Source organism: Podarcis bocagei, assembly GCF_964188305.1.
Source record: "Podarcis bocagei genome assembly, chromosome: 4".
NCBI lineage: Eukaryota > Metazoa > Chordata > Lepidosauria > Squamata > Lacertidae > Podarcis > Podarcis bocagei.
This window is the reverse complement of record NC_138128.1, coordinates 40,810,349-40,830,496: the sequence shown is the minus strand read 5'-3', so window position 1 is coordinate 40,830,496 and position 20,148 is coordinate 40,810,349. Positions and strand designations below refer to the sequence as shown.

Sequence of the window (20,148 nt, the reverse complement as noted above, 5' to 3'; positions counted from 1 at the left end):
AATTTTAGGTTTAAGATAAAAATAAGAAATGAAGCCTCAGATTTAGCAACCTGGAGGCTTTCTTGATAAAAATGTTTTTAATGGATTTGTCTCTGGTGTCTCAGTACTATAGTAATTTTAACCTTAGAGTGCAATCTAAGAGAGCATCACAACAGCCTTATGATATACTAGATGTCTCCCTGTGATGGCAGCAAGGAGAGGACAAAAAGGGATAATTCTGGAGGCAAGTTGATCCTTCACTGGACATGTCCCTGGACAATGGGAAGAGTACACCAGCTGTGGGGCTGTTGTACCCATTTCCTCTTCCATGGGAACCAACCAGAGGAATTTTTTCGTTTAGAATAAACATGAGTAAGGGAAGGAGACTTGATAGAGGTGTATAAAATTATGCATGGATAGAGACTTCCGGGTTGACGCGATCTGGAAATGGCGGATTCCCTCCGAGCTGCGGAGGGAATCGGCTCTACTGAGGACGGGTCTTTGCCGCGCCGGTGACGCGGGGACCCTTAAAAACCGCAGGCGCGGAAGCCTGCGGACTGAAGACTCGGCGGGTGCCTTAAGCGCCCCCCCGATCCACGAAGAGCCTTTTTAAAGGCTGCGGAGAGGATACGGGGGTGGCGTGGCACTGAGAGTCGATCGCTACCTCGGTGGAGCGAAGCCGCGAGCCATGACCAGAGAGCGCTGACTTTCTTCCTTGAAAATCTGGACTGAAAGAATTACCCGTGAGTAAGACGGATTGGGACTTTAAAAATTTTACCCTGAATTGGAGACGACCGGGGGGTGTGCTAAAAGGAAGTCCGCACCCCCCCCCTGCAGACGATCTAAGCAACGACATAAGAGCTAAGCTGGGGAGCCTACCCTTGGTGGGGTGAGTTAAAAAGGACACTAACTTTCAAGATTTAGCTAAAGGAAATTTTGTGCTGGAGAGTGGAGTTTTGGAGACCTTCTTTATGTTTTAAACAACCCCCCCCTCCCGGGCTCGGGAACGTCCTGCCTTTGTGCCTGTGTAAGAGCTGCGGAGTTTGACAGCTGTCAAAGCTGCCAAACGGGCAGTTTAAAGTGGAAAAATTACTATTTAAGATCCCTCTGGATTAAGACGAGTTATAATTGAGCTAAAATTGTTGGAAACAAAGTAATAATAACAAGCTAAAGGACTGTTGGAGAAAAGACTAATAAGTAACCAGATTCCCCCTAGGGGGAATTCTGTGAAACTACAATGGATACAATGGCTGTGGATGGAAAGTTACTAGTGGAAATCGAAAGGATGTTTCAACTGGTGGGAATCTTACAAGAGCAGAGCTCAGCCATGAATAAACAATTTATCACTATGACCTTGGGAACAGGCAACTCTGCTGTTCGTATTGAGGACCTGAATGAGAAAGAATCCACAGCTGAATGGGAAACAATGTCTACAGAGGTGGAAGAGACTAAACAAGAAAAAGAGAAAGTAACCTTGGGAAGCAACAACCAAAAGCTGACATCTGTGGAACACAAGCAAGGAGACTCTGGGAACATATCTACCACAAGTCTGCGAAAGATGCAGAAGAAGAAGGAGGAGGTTCTGGGACAATATGGAATACAGGAACTTAAAATAAAGAAATATGACTGGGGCCTCCGTTTGGACTTTGATTTTGAAGATACAGGCTTTGTGGAAATACTCCAGCAGTTGTTTTCAAATCTCCTTGTGGGAAGAGAACATGCTTTGATGGTGAAAGATCTTTTTCCAGACTCGACGACTGACATAAAGGACTACCAACAAGACCGGCGGAGAGGGACTGAAAGAGATTTGAAAGCCTTGGACGTGAGGAACCCAGGCTGAGAATCTTGACTTTGGATTTTTATTGGGAAGGGACAAAAACCGGGGATGGGAGGGAGGGAAGAGGAGATTTTAAAAAAACTCTTAAGACTTTTAGGTTTGGTTATATGACTTTTAATCAAGATAAAATGAAAAATCGATGGAAGAGAACTTAAGTCCAACTTAGGAAAATTAATTTTTTATTAGAAAAGAGGAAATAAAATGAATAAGATGGTTAAGAGGAGAAATACCAACTTGCTGATACAATCTTGGGAACTGGGATGCACGAGGGGGGGTGGGGGGAAGTCAGGGAACAAGGTTATGAAACGAGGATCTGCTGAATTTATACATGTTTGTGTCTTGTGTTATTTTTGTGTCTGTATTGTCTTTATAAAAGCGGAAAACCCAATAAAAATTTTATAAAAATAAAATAAAATAAAATTATGCATGGATAGAGAAGTTCTTCTCCCTCTCTCATAATACTAGAACCCGAGGTCATCCAATGAAGCTGAATGTTGGAAGATTCAGGACAGACAAAAGGAGGTACAGCACTTAATTAAACTGTGGAATTCACCATTACAAGAAACAGCAATGGCCACCATTGTGGACAGCCTTGAAAAAGATTGGGCAAATTCACAAAGGATAAGGCTATCAGTTGCCACTCATGATAGCTATGTACTACCGCAGTATCAGAGGCAAGATTTCTTTGAACACCAGTTGCTGGGGGGTCATGAGTGGGAGAGGGTTATTGTACTGCTTGTGGGCTTCACATAAGCATCTGGTTGGCCACTGTGAGAATAGGATTCTGGACTAGGTGGACCTCTGGTTTGATCTACCAAGGCTGTTCTTTATGTATCTTTAGGAATGGACTTGGCCTTCTTCTCATCCTTGTTTGTAATACCCTGCTCATTAGATCAAGTGCTTGCAGCCTTTGAATAAAATCAAACCCATTAATGTTTTATGGATTTGCAGGCCGCATCGCTGCATTAGCAGCTGCCAGTCTTACTCGACCTTCAGCTCTGAGAACCTCTCTGTGTCTGATGGAGAGGAAGGGAATACCAGCGACCATTCCAACAGCCCAGACGAGCTGGTCAACAGGCGTAAAGATCAACGGGCTGAGAAGCTGGATGAGATGTTGTCACAGACTCCAGAAATCCCCATTGAGATATCTACCCAGTCTGATGGCCTTTCAGATAAGGAGAGTGCTGTACGCAGGGTGAAAACACAGATGTCACTTGGCAAGTTATGTCCAGAGGAACGTGGCTATGAGGTCAGTAACACTCTTCATTCCTTGAGGTGAAAATATTAATTAGATGCTTGGAAACTAGGGCTGTTGAATAAATAAATTGCAAGGTTTCCAACTGGAGTTCTGCTAGCCTTTGCTTTCACTATCAGTTTTTTCTTACATCATTCTATTTTTATTTGATGTCCCATTGTTTTACTTCTCCCCAGTGTTTTAGTTCATTGAGAAGACAGGAAGCCTTTTCAGGGTTCAGCTGTGCCAGTTCCCTCAAGTGCCAACTTGACAAATAGCTTTATTTACTCCACACTAATGAAAGATTAAAACCAAAGTTAATCTGTGTGGGATTGTATATTTGCATGCTTTCCCATGGGTTTAAAAGAATTTTTCCAGAAACAAAACTAGTACATCAAGCTTTTGGGGCAAAATCACTTTAAAAATGCAATTTTTGAGCTATTTTTATGCAAAAACGGCACTGCCGACATGGGCTACCATACATTCCAATTTTCATGGACATTTTCCCAATTTCCGCCCAGATACTGCTGCCAACTGCAGTATTCTGGATATGTCTGGGAAAATCCGTACATACGGCAACCCTTATAAATCAGGACATGGCCAGAATCACGTCAGGATTTTGTGGCTCAGTAATCTATTTGCATGCATCAGATTCCCAGAAAACTAAAGGCTGAGCTACACATTCAGGTGTGCTTTCGCTTTTTTTTGAGATGGACCAGGGACGATTCTGTCTGCAGATAAATGCCAATAAATGATTTTAAAATAAATTTTAAAAGTTGTTCCCTTGGATTTGTGATGCAGAATCCTGGAGAGTTTGGAGAATCAGGTGGTGACTCTTCAGATGCAGAATGCTCTGATGCAACAGTGAGGACCAGTAAAGCCTGCAGCTCTGCAACTTGGTAAAGATGTATCTCCTCCCTCCTTCAGTCGTTTGATCAACTGGCATTTTGATTCCCCCAAGAATCCCCTCTTCATTCCTCTGAGAAGCTGCATCTCCACCCCATCATCCAGATGATCTGCAATAACTTGAATCTTTGGAGAAATGTTCTGATGAATTGGTTTCTCGGTGAGCATTTCAATCACGAATGGCAGGGATGTATTTTATTGAATAATTGAGCTATTGTATCATATTTTTGGCATTTTAACACTTTTTACTCTGAAGAGTGAACTGTATCCATAGACAAAATAATTGATTGCAGAAAGAAGTTCAGAAGACTAGCCTATGAAGGACAACAATCTTTTTGAGTCTTAGACAGCATGCATAAGGCTAGGATCTGATGCTCCTTTTGACATGGGACCAGGCCATGCGGCTCTGAAAGACCGGAAATGAAGGAAGTTAACTCAATGACTTGATCACATCCAGTGAAGCAGTGGATCAGGTAAACTGTGAACAAATGCCATCAGTGTAACCAGCGTAACTTTTTCAATAGGAACTTGTTCACATTGCTGGAAAGGTGTATCTTGAGTCACTGCTCCCCTAGCATGTGAGAGTGGGAAGTAATTGTGTTTTTTAATTGGCATTTGGTTGGTTGTGACATCCTGCTGCTGTATTCTAGCCTCAGCCTCTCTCCAGCATTTTCCAGCATCACTATGCCACTGTGAGATCAGGAGACACAGCATGGAGTGGCTGTTGAATAGAGAGAAATTGAGATGCTGTTTTTCTAAGTTACCTTCCTCTCCATTCCAACCTGCCTTTTGTTTGCTTCCTTCAATGAAAAATGAATCGATCAAATTAGTGAAGATCAAGAACTCACAAGCCATGGAAAAGCACATTCTGTACATCCTGAGGACTATCCTGAAGGAAGAAACTGGAAATTTTCCTACTATAGGTCGAACACCGTAAGGGAGTATTGTACTTGGATGAAGCCAAGGGAATAGTCTGGCCTGAACCAAACAAGTGGCCTCTGCTTGTTTTGTGGTGTGACTGATGGAAAGTAACATTGAAATGTGATGATGAGTAGAGAATGCCCTTCATCTTGGGTCTGAGGGAGCCTAAGCCATATTTTCATATTGATGGATTTTGGATTGGAGAGGGTCCAAGACTATTGCCTTTCCTAATTGAACGGTTTCCCACTTTCCTTCTGCAATACCTCATTTTTCCTGAGCAACTTCCTGAGGTTTATAACCATGGCTCCTTTAACTGACATATCCAACGGAAGCAAAACAGAAACACTAAAATGTTCTATTTTGGTTTTATAGCCAAAATTCTGCCAGTAATTTTGGCTGTGCCCTCAATTTGTTTCTAGTTAATTACATTCAGGGAAGAACGGTTCATTGTCTTGAGTGTAAAATTGTATCCTAGCAGTTTCCATATTTATAGTAGTGAGTAGCAGTTGCACCCCACACTCTCCACCCCCAAAATGAAGGGCAAACATGGGTTGCATGCTGTTTGTTTACATTTGATTTGATTTTTTTTAATTGTCTAGTGGCAAAATGAAGGGAAATTCTTTACTTATACAGAGAGCAGTATTGTATGAGTTAAATTATTCCATATTTTAAAATTATGTAGCTGGACTACATGAATCTTAAGTTATGTCATTATTTATTTTAATTTCTATAGATTAAAGGCAGGGTTTATTGTAGCACAACATATTGGTGGTCCCTGTTCAGTTGCTTCATGGCTACTTATCCCAGGAGGAGGAGCCAAGGTGTTTTCTTAATGTTGTGACCTAATAATGTGTTATAGGCCATACTTATCTTGCTGGCTGCAGCAGCCTACTGACACTAGGACGGGGAGTAGGCCCGTACAAGCAAATGAAAGCAGTCCTGAGCTGCATGTGCATGGAGTGTCACATGGTTAGGATGCAGAGCTAAGACCTCTTGGCATGCTTTAGCCTCCCAACTGCAGTTCCAAACATTGTGATATATCAGAATGAAACAACAACAAAAAAGCAAATAAGCCCTGTTCACTTGAAATTGAACAAGAATTCCTTAAGCTTAATATGCTTACACTAAACTGATCTGAGCTGTGCCCACTCTGAAGGAAATTCTGTCTGGTCACTTGTACTCCTTGGCAAGCTTAAGGGTGAGTTACCTTTATTGGGGGACACCCACAGATGCTGTTTATTGCACACTTCAATAAATACCATTCCATTGGTGTATGGACCAAGCTGTTGGGGAAGCAGCACATTATTGCACCTGTCAGGTCCACCACAGACACCTAGCTTGGTGCTTCTTCTGGGAAGCAAGTCTTTCTTGGCATGATCCAAACTATCAGTACAACTACCTTGCAGCCTTTGTTTCTCCTTTGAGTTTCACCACATTCTTCCTGGCCCCTGTGGACAATTACTTTGCTTTGCTTTTACTCTTCTCCTTTCTTTGGCAATCACTCATAGCAGAGTTAAGATTGTCTTCCATGAATATGGTCTTAACAGTGTGTCCATAGTGTGCTATTACTAATACTCTCATGTTTATGGGTACCTTTGAGTACTGTTGTTTGGATGATCTCTGAATTGGAAACTGTCTGCTTTACTAATGGAATCAGACAATTTGGCAATAAAGACACTCTTTCTCCCCTCCCAGCTCAGCCCAGCATAAAGACTCCAGTTTAACAGCTGGTAGCTCACTTTATAGCCCAGTTAGCTGACTATGCTCTTGAAAAGTTCATTTTTCGCAATAAGACAAAGTGGGGGATGGTGTCAAGAATGACAAGTAGCTGCATGATGCTTTCCCCATATGAAGCACTTGGTATTGTTAGCCCACTGTGGTCTTCATCTCTTTTCTAGGGCAAGAAGCATTAGTTTGAAATGCCTCAGATATATAATGTAGAAGTGTCAGCTTTAAAGCATAACTTCTCAGGGTCTTGGGCAAAGGAAAGTCCTGTGATCTTTTAATTAGAGGTATTGAGCCTGGAGTCTTAGGCATTCAACGTATGTGCTCTCGCACTGAAGAACAACCTCTCCCCAGAGTCTTTAACATTAGTGAAAATGTGTATGATTTAATGGCCTCTTGTGTCTGTTATTGGTTGTTTCTTTTGGTATTTGCACACAGCCTGCATCTGTAGATGTCATCCTGCAGTTATAGTATGTTGAAGGAATATGTAGAGGTTTAAGGAAAATTCATTCAAAGGACATGCTCTCTCCTCATAAATGTGTGTGTCCTGTGCTTTCCTTTTCATTTTAAAAAATCCAGTTTTGCTTTGATCCCCAAAGAGCTGTTGAAATAAAGGGGCATTAATTTAAGGCAGCTAGTAAATTGGTGGTTATGAAAATCAGGTGTTAACAACTAGCAACTTGTGCTTTGGTGTGTCTAATATTTAATTGTAGAATATTCAAAACTGGTATTTGTGATTTGTGCCATTGAGAGAATTCTTCCAGAGCCATTTCCTCTTTCTTCAATTAAGTTGAACAGGTTTTGCTCAACTGAAAGTCATTTTTAAAAGAGCTGAAAATGTAATCAGAAATAAGATTAATCATCTCATATTTTCCCCATGCCTTTTGTTATCAGCTCTCAACTTTTGGGTACTCTTAAATGCACAAATATTTTTTGTAAATTTAGACAATTCTAGCAAATTTCAGGACTGTGGAGAGATCCAAGAGAGGGGAAAATCAAGCTAGGCCACCCAAGTTTTCTAAGTTAGAGAGCTGTGATATTGTTTATATAGTTAACTGAGGGCTGGGCTATATGTTATGACCACCAGGATAATGGCTGAAAATACCAGACTAGTGCTGAGTTTCTCCCTAGTGTTGCAATGTCTAGGGGCACTCATCACATGATACAGCATCATCATATTGTGAGTTTCCTAGTCCACACTCCATGTAATTGCCACTGCTGGGAACAGAGCATCTCATGTGATCATGCTGTTTCATGCAGGGAGGGGCCGAATTTGCCCCAGTGATGCCATAGCATGTAGCCTGGCCCTAAGCAGAGACATGGTGTTGTACTATTGTATTACAAAAATGCTGTAAATGTTGTGCCTCAAAAAGATAGACTTACTAACCCTAGAATATGGATGGTGAACTGTGCTCCAAAATTATATTGGTTTAACAGAGGTGAGATTTTAAATGGTTGATGTTCTCTTAGAGTATGCAGGTTATGTTTTTAAGTCTCTCTCTTAAATGTGAGGGCTAAGTCCTTTTTAATGTGGAAACAGACTCTCAGGTATCTGTGTGACTTTGGGCTCTAAAAAGCCTGCTTTGTTCTGTAGGTCTAATAAAAGGTACTGACTATATACCTACTTTCTTCTCTGGGAACAACACTCCAAAGCATTAAATATTAACAGACACAGGCAAAACTATAGTAGCTGGAAATACTAGTACAGAGAAACACACACTTTAATTGTCCTTTTCCCTAGAAAGCAGTGTCAAGTTTACTGGCAGAAAGGGGTAGGTAGCCACCATGCTTCTTCCACACATTACGTTGCTTTTGTGTTCAAGGAGCAAGCAGCACAAGAAATGCTTTCTTGGCACCAACAAAACAGTGCATTTTTGTTGTAGGGTAGGAAAGTAGTCCAGTCTTTGTGCAAACACTCTGTTAGCATCTTAGGGGTATCAGTGGAATGGATGGCCTTGTGCTGCAGAGTCTAGATTTAGTTCTTAGAACAAAGTTCCCTTTAACTGAAAGCCATAAACTCAACAAATCATGTCATCCAGATTATGAGACAGTATTGCCATGTGTGCAATCCTCAGTGATTAACCTTTTGGCTGTGTTTTTACTATTCTGTGCCAATGGCATTACAACATTATATCTGCCTGATTAAGGGTTTGCTAATAATGGGATAGCAATCTGCAGTATGTGTACGAATAAGCAATGCAAACCAGAGAGAACTCAAGGCAAGTTGCTTAATTAGGTTTTAGTCACAACTCATAATGCATTCTTAACTACTGGGTGCAGCTATGGCACAATCAGTGTGGTGGCTAATGGGAGTTAATGGTTTTACATGTCATTTGAAACAATCATTTCATATGCTGTTTTTTTTCTCCCTACTCTATGGCTTCCTGAAGCAAACTTGATTTTTTTTGTTTTGTATTGAACAGTGTATAACAATTGGGAACAAGACTGACTATCAAAAACAGATGCATGGAATAAAAAGCCAGTGTACCTCAAGTGCTTATAGGCTCTTATGTCGTGTGCGACTGTAGCTGTGTATTACACCCAAAAGTGGATGCTTTGGTAAATTGCCCACACACCACTGGATGCAGTTCTGTATTTCCAAAGACTGTTCTCTCTTCAGGACCTTGTGGAAAATAGGAAATCGGAAGCTGCCTTATACTGAGTCAGACAATTGGTCTATTTAGTGCACCTGAGACCTTTTGGCATCCAAAGCAGATGGTCTACCACTGAGCTACAGCTCTTTCCACAATATAACTTGTATGATTGCTAATTATATACTGAAAGGGATATGTCAATAGTGCCAGCAGAATAATGAAAATGACTTCATAGAGCATACATAGTGAAAGTCCACATTATCCTCCTACATTAAAAGCTAGGGAGTTCAATGAATAATGTGTATTCTCTTGTACAGTGGTGCCCCGCAAGACGAATGCCTCGCAAGATGAAAAACTCGCTAGACGAAAGGGTTTTTCGGTTTTGCGTTGCTCCGCTAGACGAATTTCCCTATGGGCTTGCTTCGCAAGACGAAAACGTCTTGCGCTTTTTTAAAAAAGCGGCTTGAAGAGGCGCAGTTGCGACGGACCGTGCTTCGCAAGACAAAAAACATCGCAAGACGAAAAGACTCGCGGAACGAATTCTTTTCGTCTTGCGAGGCACCACTGTATTTTCCGACTGGTGACACTTTAAATGGTTTTTTCCTGAAATACAATCATTTGGGAGTATGCTGTCACTTGCCCCTTCAGTTACCTGCTTTTTTCCTCTAGCAACAGATGAGCGTGTTTCCGTGGCAAACAACATGATCTTACAGTCAACACTTTCAGCACAATTCTGTTGATTTCAGCAGGTTGTAGTCCTAAGTATGCACAGGATTGCAGTCTTAGTTTCTCAATACTTGCCGTTTTTCCCAGATAATCAGATTAGTGCACAATGGGGGCTGTGCCATGTTCAATGTGAAGGGAACCTTTCCTTAGCACACAGAAGCACTGGAAAATCTCGGCAAGATTAGGATATAACTTCAAATTGCTTTTGTGGAGGCCAAGTACAAAGTATTCTGGAATCTAGGACTGCTGGAGAACACAGGCTAGGTGCAAATGAGTTAAAACAGCTACCTTGTGGCTTCTTGCTGAAGGGGGAAGCTAAGCTACTGAGTGGAAGCAGAACTTTCCCCCAGTTAGTTTGTCTGTAAATTGGAAAGGAGGAGCTCTTAAATGCACAGTGCTTAGATGTCACTCTTGTAAAGCAGCTAAACATATACCGTGTTCCTTTTATACAAACAACACCTTACACCACTGTTTTCACCAACATTTATCTGATAATACAGTTTCCATGTAAACACACACACAGGAGGTAAGGCACTCGATTAAGACATTTTTTTTTGCACAGACTAATTGAAGTCAGACATTTTTCTTTTGCCCGTCTCATTTCCAAATTGCTACAATTCTTACATCAGTGTTTGTTATGATCTCTCTAGCATATAGCACACACGTGGAGTCTGCTAATACCATCCTGAGAAGCTTGTCATTAATGTTGACAAGTTTAGCATAATACCGTTACTTTAGTGGAGGATAGCAAAGTGTTTAACAAAGCCACCTCTTCCAGCACAGATATGATAGATTAATAATTTTCACAAGAAACCTAACGATCCATGCAGGAGTTCCTGAAACGTTAGCCTAGTACTTACACTTGAGGTGGTCAGATTGTCACATCGAACAGCAAATAAGGGTTCTAGGTTAGCTGCCTTACCAACACCTAGTGTTCTATATGAAGGGATTTTGTTTTTGTATAGAACATAAAAGGACACATCTTCGCCTGCACTCTGAAGTAGTGGTTTTGCCCAGTTAAAACTTCACAGTTGACCCTCGGGGTCCCTTCCAATTCTAAAACTTCAGTGAGAATTAGACCCTTGTCAAAAAGGTAACTCAATGAAAGATTTTTGTAATAGTGGCTGTTGACCACTACCAAATACTTTCTAAGGGGGTGGGGTGCAGAATACTGAGATGAAGTGATAGGGCTTCGTCTCTGGGTTGATTGTATACTCTTAAGAAGCAAAGGAAAAAGGATGACCTCACTCATAAATAAGTTTTCTCACCCCTTAAGCAGTGGATTATCTAATGGACTAGCGACACAACCATGTCCATTATTCAATGAAGACAAAATACAGCATAAGCAGAGAATGTGGTTTTCCAGGAGGCACAGAAAAAAGTGATAGGGAGGTTAAAATAGACACAAAACCTGAACAAAGAGATATCCCGGAGCCATTTTACATAGTACACTCTCCTGGGGAATTGCAACAAAGTGGAAGATACTAATTTCATCAGCAGTCAGTACATGATTGTAGGAGTACTTTACACCTCAGTAGCTCCCCACAAAGGCAGATGTAGAAGTGGCATCTCTCATCTCCCTACCCATCCTTAACTAGATCTCTTAGATTTGTGAAAGCAACAGCACTGACATAATTCTACTAAACCTGTTCTACCTTTACAGTAAGTACAGTTGCTGCTGCCAGAGTAACCAAGGTACTGAGGCTTTGAGAACAAAGCCAGAATGTGGACTTCATTACCACCACTTCTCCAGCCTACAAGGAAAGGAAACCAATAAATCAGTCCTTCAAGCCTCAATAGTTCCCATAGCCTACATTAACCTAGTTTTCTTCTTTGGGATTCCCAAGCAGGCAGAGGGAGGAAAAATCACTCAAGATGGGTTCCCTCAATAGAGAAGATAATAGGATTCAGTTGTTGGTGCTGGTATTTCAGCCAGTCAAGCGTGTGTCCCATAGAATGCACTGCAATTGCCAACAGTAAGGGGTGCTTTGTATGTGATCTTTTCCTGAATTTGCTGTCATGTAGGAGGCAACCTCAAATTTCTAGGCAGGTATAATCATTTACAACCTCTATGTCAGTGGTAGCAAAACCACATGACATAAAACTGTTCCAGTGACAGCATTCTTGTTACAGAACACATTGGAACAGTTGCGAGCACCTTTTAAAAATGAGTTTTGCAAGTCTAATTATTTAAAAAAACACACACTAAGAGCAGAAATTGTTTTCTGTCTATGTGTTACTGAAAGGAGATGCCCAAGCCTGCACCAGGGATTTTAAAGTTCAGTAAAAACAAATTGGGCTGGGGGGGGGGGAATTGCACCTTTCCCATAAATAGACTTCTATAATATCTGGTCCTAACCCAGCCCATTCAGCTACTCTTTCTCCCATTGAGGAAATGGGCACTCTGGTTGTTTTTGTCCAAGTTGAGATGCTTCTGACTGAATTTCTTAATGAAGGTCCCAGGAATTAATGCCACCATGGCTATAGCCAACATCCTGAACAGAGTACTCCAGGAGAAAATAGCATCAAGGGAGGTGATCTGTGAAAGGATTGAACCAGTCTGGACGCAGATGAAGTTATATGGGATGAGTCCTGCAGAAGTAAGAGCATACTCATATAAGCAAAACTTTCACATTTTTCAGACTTGCCTTGGACCTGTGAATAAGGTAAGAGCTTGAATGTGCAAATGCTAAGGAGAACACATTTGGGAATGTATAAGGAAAAAATACATACACAAAACTAAGAAGGGTCAGCAGAGAGAAAGTACTTGGGATTTGGACTAAGCATCTTGAAGAATATTCTCCACTGCTCAAGAAGGATGGGAAATGTTTCTTGCTTGCACAATTAAAGGGTATTTGTCATCTTCCCCCAACAAGAGCCTGCACTACACAAAATATTGTCTTAAGCTACTCTATGAGAAGCACATTTTTCAGTATGTACCTTACAGAGAACTGGTGTACTTTAATGTTACCTTAGGGACATAATCAATTTTCACATTAAGGGAGCGTGTGTTTAAGGAGGATTATAAACTCTACCAGTTTTTCCTAGTGCCCCCTGAGACAAGATAGAAAAGCCCATAAAAATAATAAGTATTTATCTCTCTACGAATCAAAATCAAATAACTATATTTTTTTGCACTATGGTTTGTAATGCTCAACAGACATTAGTTAAAATGCCATTCAAGGAGCTCCCAGACAAATGGGCATACCTCCAATTATAATCACATTGCATTTTCCACTATTGCCAGATAATAGTACATCAAATTGGAACACCCACACAATAAAGGTAAGCTAGAAGTGGTAGGGAATGAGCAAGCATGCACTGCCAGTTAAAATGGAAAAGAGGGAGGAGAAGAGTATATTAGGTAGTACTAAGACAAATTGAGTGCTTTTAATCTTACCTATGAATACAGAGAAGAAGAACTGAGTAACAGGGATGTTCAGGATTGGAGATGTGAGATTCAGAAACCAGTTTGGAGTCATGGGAAACAGCCTCAGAAACAACAAGAAAAAAAATAAGGAATTTCTGTTCTCTTCCACCTGCCATAGACAAAAAAGAAACAAGATCTGGTCAAACTGTGTGTGTGTGTACACACACGCATACATACACAAATTTTGTAATACAAATATTAGCTTGTATTCAAGGCACTCAAGGAGCTGATATTACCACCAATAAACCTGGTTTGATGAATAAATTATATAACCATTCTATACTGGCATAATAAAAAGGGTAGAGAATAAGTAGGGGTTGTCAACCTGGTCCCTACCGCCCGCTAGTGGGTGTTTCAGGATTCTAGGCGGGCGGTAGGGGGTTCTATGGCACAAGCTGAATCCTCCTCCCATTGAGCACTGGTGGGCGGTAAGGAAATTTTACCATCAAGCAAGATGCATTAGTGGGTGGTAGGTAAAAAAAGGTTGACTACCCCTGGTCTAGACTAGAGGGTTGCTGCAAACCCCTTTTTGTTTCAGTAGTTAGGCCTACATAGGTAGCATGAATGTAGCCTTGGAATCCCCTTCTATATGCAATTATGATATTGCAAGAGCTATAAATTATACATTTCACTAGAATAGTTTTCTGTTAATTCCAGCTATTGTATTGTAACATACTGGCTGCAGATTCTTGACAGCTAGACTTGATAATGAATAGCTCAGTTGGTTAGAGCATGCTGCTGATAAAGTCAAGGTTGCAGGTTCAATCCCCATATGGGACAGCTGCATATTCTTGCATTGCAGGGGGTTGGACTAGATGATCCTCAGGGTCCCTTCCAACTCTATGATAATGCACTACCCAGTCACAAAGCACTGACTAAAATATTATAGGTGATTGGGACTTACCTTCCTTTGAAGCATGGCTACCTTATCAGGAAAATAGTAGGTGACAAATTTTTTCCCAAACACATTGGACAGCCCATAGCAGCAAGTGGCACCCACAGAAGTCAAGGCAGAACACAACAGGAGTCCCATCCATGGTCCAAAGAGAGCCCCAGCAAGGATGTTCTGTTAGAGCAAAACTAGACAGTGATCCAGTCCATAATAAACTGTGGGGAAAGCATGAAGGACTATATGAACCATAGAAACAAGAGCAGCTCTGTTAGATCAGACCAATGGTCTGTGTAGTCCGACACTGTGTTTCTAGCCAGGAAGTCCACAGAGCAACTGGAAGCTAGATACACAGTAGGTGGAGGTGCTACTTAGCTTTCTTAACTAAAACCCATATGTAGACCTGCCCATCAGGAACTATCAATTAGACTATTGCAATGCGATACATGTGGGGTGACCAGACAGCTGCTGATGTGCTCAGGGGAAATCCACTTTTACACATAACATTTAATGTGGACATTAAAAACTCTTAACAACTTGGTAGATTGCCTTTGCCAGTACAGGCCTAGCCAGTCTTTCATGAAGACCCTGCTGGCTGATCAGCAGGTTGTTACATGGTGACAATGCAGCACACATACTCTGGAATGCCTTCCCTCTGATTCATGAGGTGAAGGCAATAATACACCTCTTAAAAACTTAGGTCTACACCCAAGCTACCCGGACTCTCTTAATTTTTTAGTCCGTAATATATTTGTATTCTAATTTTTATCTAGTTTTTAGGAAATTTTACTGATTGCTATTCTTGTATTTTTACAGTTTTTCTGCAAGCCTTTCATTAGAGATTTTTTATTATATCAAACTATATATTTTAAAATAAATAACAGATTCATGTCAATCCCTTTAAAAGCCACCTAAGTTTCTGGCCATCAACTCATGTTGCAGAGAACTCCATAAAATAATCATATACTGAAAAAATGATTTTCCTTAGTCATTAGTTGATTTAGAATTCTAGCATTTATTTATGTATTTTATTGACTATATTTATATAAGGCTATCTAATAGCATTATTTTCTTGGTGACTTGCAGATAAAATTTTAAAATACAATTAAAAGTGCACAATCATAAAATAGGTTAGCATCATAAAAAATCTGGTGGGGATAAAACTATGACCATCAATAGATAACTTTGTAAACACATGGTGCACATTTATTGGATTATTGAAGTCAAAATATCAGAATTAAGGAAATTGACACTCTATGATTATAATTTTTTTGTTTTCTGCCTCCTCTCGCTAACTAATCCTTTTTTCACTGAAGTTGGTATTTGAGCAATAAGCCAGAGAACGGTGGGACATTCATGGATGGTTACTGAGCTTAGTTTTAAAATCAGTTATTCACGAGGACAATCTCAGTTGTTGGAAAGTTTAGGCATTAATAATGCATGTTGAACTCTGACAATTTCTTCTGAAGAGCGTAGTAACACACTCAGTCAGGTTTCCTCAAACTCGGCCCTCCAGATGTTTTTGGCCTACCACTCCCATGATCCCTAGTTAGCAGGACCAGTGGTCAGGGATGATGGGAATTGTAGTCCCAAAACATCTGGAGGGCCGAGTTTGAGGAAGCCTGCTCTCAGTAAATTCTGCTGTGGGTAGTCTAAGGGAATTACCACAAATATAGAATTCAACATGATTTGTATGTGAATGGAGTAGCCCAGGCCCTAGGAAGAGTGTAATCTAGCCTCTAGTTGATGGGTGGCGCTGTGGGTTAAACCACAGAGCCTAGGACTTGCTGATCAGAAGGTCGGTGGTTCGAATCCCCGCAATGGGGTAAGCTCCCGTTGCTCAGTCCCTGCTCCTGCCAACCTAGCAGTTTGAAAGCACCCCAAAAAGTGCAAGTAGATAAATAGGTACCGCTCTGTAAGGAAGGTAAACGGCGTTTCCGTGCGCTGCTCTGGTTCGCTAGAAGCAGCTTAGTCATGCTGGCCACATGACCCGGAAGCTGTACACTGGTTCCCTCGGCCAATAAAGCGAGATGAGCGCCGCAACCTCAGAGTTGGCCACAACTGGACCTAATGGTCAGGGGTCCCTTTAGCTTTTAAGTAGCATTCCAGGAGTTATTAGGCAAGTCTTCCAAAGGCACTGAAAGTGGGGGGAAGGACCAGATGGGTTTTCAGCAGCATGCTGCAAAGCCAAAATCTTGGAACTTTGCAGGTATTATACATACCAGAAAACTGGAGCCAGGTATGGCGAAGCACTGTTTGTATAGGTAGGCACTGCAGAACAGTAACAGCACATAAGTATGGTGTTCTCTATTGTAGTACCGTAGAAACTCTGCAAGCTTTTGCAGTTCCTCTAGGTCTGAAGGAAACTTTAGTGACCTGATAAATAAAGAGGATAATCAGTTCAGTTGTGAACATACGCTGCCAATGAAGGTGTTTTCATTCTATGGACAAACATGTGGAAAATTATGAAATAAGGGGAATGAAGCAAGAAGTACCATGTCATCTTAAATATTAACATATTTATTGCAACATGTGCTTTTGTAGGACAATTAAAAAAGTTAAGTATCCAAGTTGCAACAGCACTATGCTTTCTTGCAACACGTGCCTGATCATCTGGAATGTGGTAAGGGAACTGCCATGTCAGGTCTCAGGTTGCCCAACTTCTTTTGGAAACTACAAATTCTATTTCTGTACCACTTAAATCTACATAAGACTGTGAATATTATAAAATATCATCAGCCCCAATAGGATGGGAGAAGAGGGAAGAATTCGTCAGCAGGCGGTTACAGAATACTGTAGCCTATAGTACAGTGTTATGCCAACCAGGCAAGAACAACAAACCTATAGCTGGATATGCCTGAGATAGAATAATAGCATAAATCAGCACTCATCAGAACACATGCACACTATGAATGCAGTAAAATAACAATTCAACCACACAACTGTGTAGGCACAGGTGTGTGGGTGTGTGTTTACAGGAAGAGGGAACTAAGAATCAGGAAGCATCAGGAAACTGTGGGTTCAGTTTGTAAGAAAATGTACAAAGGAATGCCTTCCCCAAGAGAAGACAGGATACTAGGCAGAAACAGAGGCCCATTGTTTCCATCACTCAAAAAGAGTCATTTGGGCCAGTTTAAGACTCCACAAGGGACACTGGTCAGTGGGGTCAGTTCCTGTTGGCTTCTAGGTAAGCCTCTATACTACTGAAGGGATAGAGAATCAGATACATCCAGTCATCCATCCTCAGTCTTTCAGAGATAGGACAATGGAGTGCGTGTTGGAAACAAGCAGTGATAAACATATTGAAAGTATACTATCATTTAGTGTGCATGCTCATGCTGGTGGAAAATCAGGAGAGAGATAAGAAATTATAAAACTTAATAAGTGTTGAGCTTTTTATCTGTATTTTAACTGAAGTCTGTCTATGTGCATGCTTCTAACATGAATACTAACGTATGGTTCCCCTTTGATAGTAATCACCTTGCTCCTTTTCTTCTTCCTTTGTTCTAAGAACTAAATCCTTGTCTGCAGGTCAGCCTAATAAACTTCTCTACCTCACAACTTTACTGCAATTCAAGAATCTAGTAGGCTGTAAACATACTTCAGGTCCATGCAATCAGCCATAGCTCTGGCATTAACAGTATGCCCTTCTCTTAAACTGTGACCACACAGTTATTCATGCCATTCGTTCATTCATTGCTTGGTTTCAACAAGAACTCAGCAATTAACTTTTCAAGCAGAAACAAGTGTAGTATCTTTACCTTGTGGCCTAATGCTAACACAGAGCATAAAGGTGCAACATTTCAGCAAAGCAAGGAAGGTGCTAGTTACTAAAACTTTGGACAATTAAGAAAGCAAGCCACATATTCAATTGTTAGTACAGTATACATTGGTGAGATTCATCAGAGGCAGCAATTCAAAGTTAGAATCCTTCTTAAATGAAATCTAACACAGAAGGAGAGTTATAATTTAGGCTGTATTTTTCCCACAGTGCTCAGGATTTGTCAGTCTGTGAAATGCATCAGTTCTGCTTATCGCTAGTTTCTCATGAAAATTCAAACTAAAACAATCATGTTCAGATTTCAACATATTTTACTGAAGCAAACAGTTGATTACATTTTTAAAAATACAGCCTTAATTACTACAAGATACTTGCTGAGTTAGGAATTGCAGAAAAGAATTGCAGTGAATTCTGGTACCTGTGGGGTATGGTAGGCTACTGCTTAGCTTTGATTTTGTGGCAAAGACAGGCCGCTGGTTTTACAACTGTTTAAAACTTAACAGCTATTCAAATTCCTGATATGTGTATAACCTAAAGTAAAAAGGAAATGAGGGAAAAATCAGTGATATTCTCTACAATGAGAAGCTGATCCCCTAAAAACTACTGACAGAGGTCAGTCATAAGGATCATTCCATTCTCACTAAGCTATATTCATTGTTCTGGAAAGACCCAAGCCTTTCTGCTTTAAGACCTCTACAACTCTTACTTTTAGATAGCAAGATGTTGCCTGAAGCAAGGCATCTGAAGTGTGGAGTGCTCTTTATTAAATGCTATTCTGTGGCTGAGCTTGCCACTGCAAGTTCATAGATGGATGAACAAGCAGCAAGAAGTCATTTGAAATATGCACCAAGGCATGTATGATTGAAGAGTAGTACTGTATGTTACTGAATAAATTCTAACATGCTGTGATACCTTAGAGACTAACAGATTTATTGTGGGACAAGCATTCTTGAAACAGCATCAAAAACAAAACCGAAACACAACTTATGCTCAGTGGTGCTAGATTCTGAAGGATGTGTCACAACACACTACCATCTGAAGAGCCTCCAGTTACAACTATTAAGTCTAGAGTCCAAATGACCTTATGACTGCACCACTGCTTTTGTTACAATCAATCAATCTGTCAGCAATTTTGGAATAAGAGGATAGTGCCTTCCAAAGTCCACAAGTCATTACTTACAGCTGTGTACACATACCATACATTTAAAGCACATCCCTCTTTCCCTGCCCCCCGCCCCACATTCGAAAAAGCAATAATCCTGGGAGCTGCAGTTTGTTAAGGGTGCTGGGATCTGCAGTACCATGAGGAGCAAACTACAGTTCCCAGGATTATTAGTGTGTGCGTGCTTTAAATGTATGGTGAAAGGGGGCACCAACTCCCTTCAGCTCAGCGGGTACCCGAGACCACTTGAACATCTCGAGGCTGTTTCATAACAACTTCCTACACACCTAAACTTAGTTCAGAGCATGCAGCAGCACATTTCCGAGCACCGCACACGCGAAGGGTAGCATCGGATTTCGGCGGCGGTGTATTTTTAGGCTCGCTGTCAATCACAGTCGCAGGCGCCCTCAGCAAAAACCCAGGACCTTCTGCTCTCGGGGCAAGTGAGTGCAAGTCAACAATCCCGAAGAGAGAAGAAGCCGCTGAGGCATTAATAATCTCCTCCCTGAGGGGAGCGCAGCATCCCAGCTCCACGAGCGGGGCCCCCGCCAAGCCACAACCGCCTCGAAGCCCCCGAGGAAGAGTCCCACTCACCCGCTCCCCGCGCGCGGCTCTCCGGGCAGCCGCACCGACAGCAAGTAAAGCGCCGCCGTGGCCGCCCCCAGGACCAGCAAGAACCCTCCGAGGGAGCGCATAGCGGAGCATTCACAACGGCCGCCGGGAGGAACGGAAAACGAGAAGGAACGGAAAGCGCCGCGCGGGGAACTCCGGGACCTGCCCCCGCGTGACGCGACGCCCCGTCCCTCACACGAACGGAAAAGGATGGACGTGGCGACGCACAGCCGGAACTTCCTGTGAAAATGGCCGCCCGCCATCCAGGCCTCTGAGTCTAAGGGGCGGCGCTCTACCCCTTCGGCTCCGGGTTCCTGTTGGACTTCAACTCCCATCAGCCCCAGCCAGGACG

At 41.6% G+C, this 20,148-nt stretch overlaps 2 protein-coding genes across 8 annotated transcripts in view; one reads left to right on the top strand and one right to left on the bottom strand.

The window, feature by feature from the left end:
• The window catches only part of MAP3K13 (mitogen-activated protein kinase kinase kinase 13), an 85,463-nt gene extending 76,368 nt beyond the window's left edge, over positions 1-9,095 (top strand). For 6 of the 7 annotated variants that reach the window (XM_081192578.1, XM_081192575.1, XM_081192574.1 and 3 more), the window contains 3 exons: positions 2,282-2,338; positions 2,768-3,065; positions 3,852-9,095. In XM_081192578.1, coding sequence (XP_081048704.1) covers positions 2,282-2,338; positions 2,768-3,065; positions 3,852-3,953 — 457 coding nt within the window. In that variant the 3' untranslated portion in view covers positions 3,954-9,095. The remainder of the gene's footprint in view (positions 1-2,281; positions 2,339-2,767; positions 3,066-3,851) is intronic. The other variant, XM_081192579.1, reaches the window with a different exon arrangement.
• Positions 9,096-10,391: 1,296 nt separating this feature from the next.
• On the bottom strand, positions 10,392-20,054 carry TMEM41A (transmembrane protein 41A). The gene is made up of 5 exons (XM_081192795.1): positions 19,779-20,054; positions 16,464-16,617; positions 14,257-14,418; positions 13,323-13,461; positions 10,392-12,514 (listed from the first exon to the last, which is right to left on the bottom strand). The coding sequence occupies exons 1-5, from the start codon at positions 19,877-19,879 to the stop codon at positions 12,291-12,293; spliced, it is 780 nt and encodes a 259-aa protein (XP_081048921.1). The 5' UTR covers positions 19,880-20,054; the 3' UTR covers positions 10,392-12,290.
• Positions 20,055-20,148: the final 94 nt, after the last annotated feature.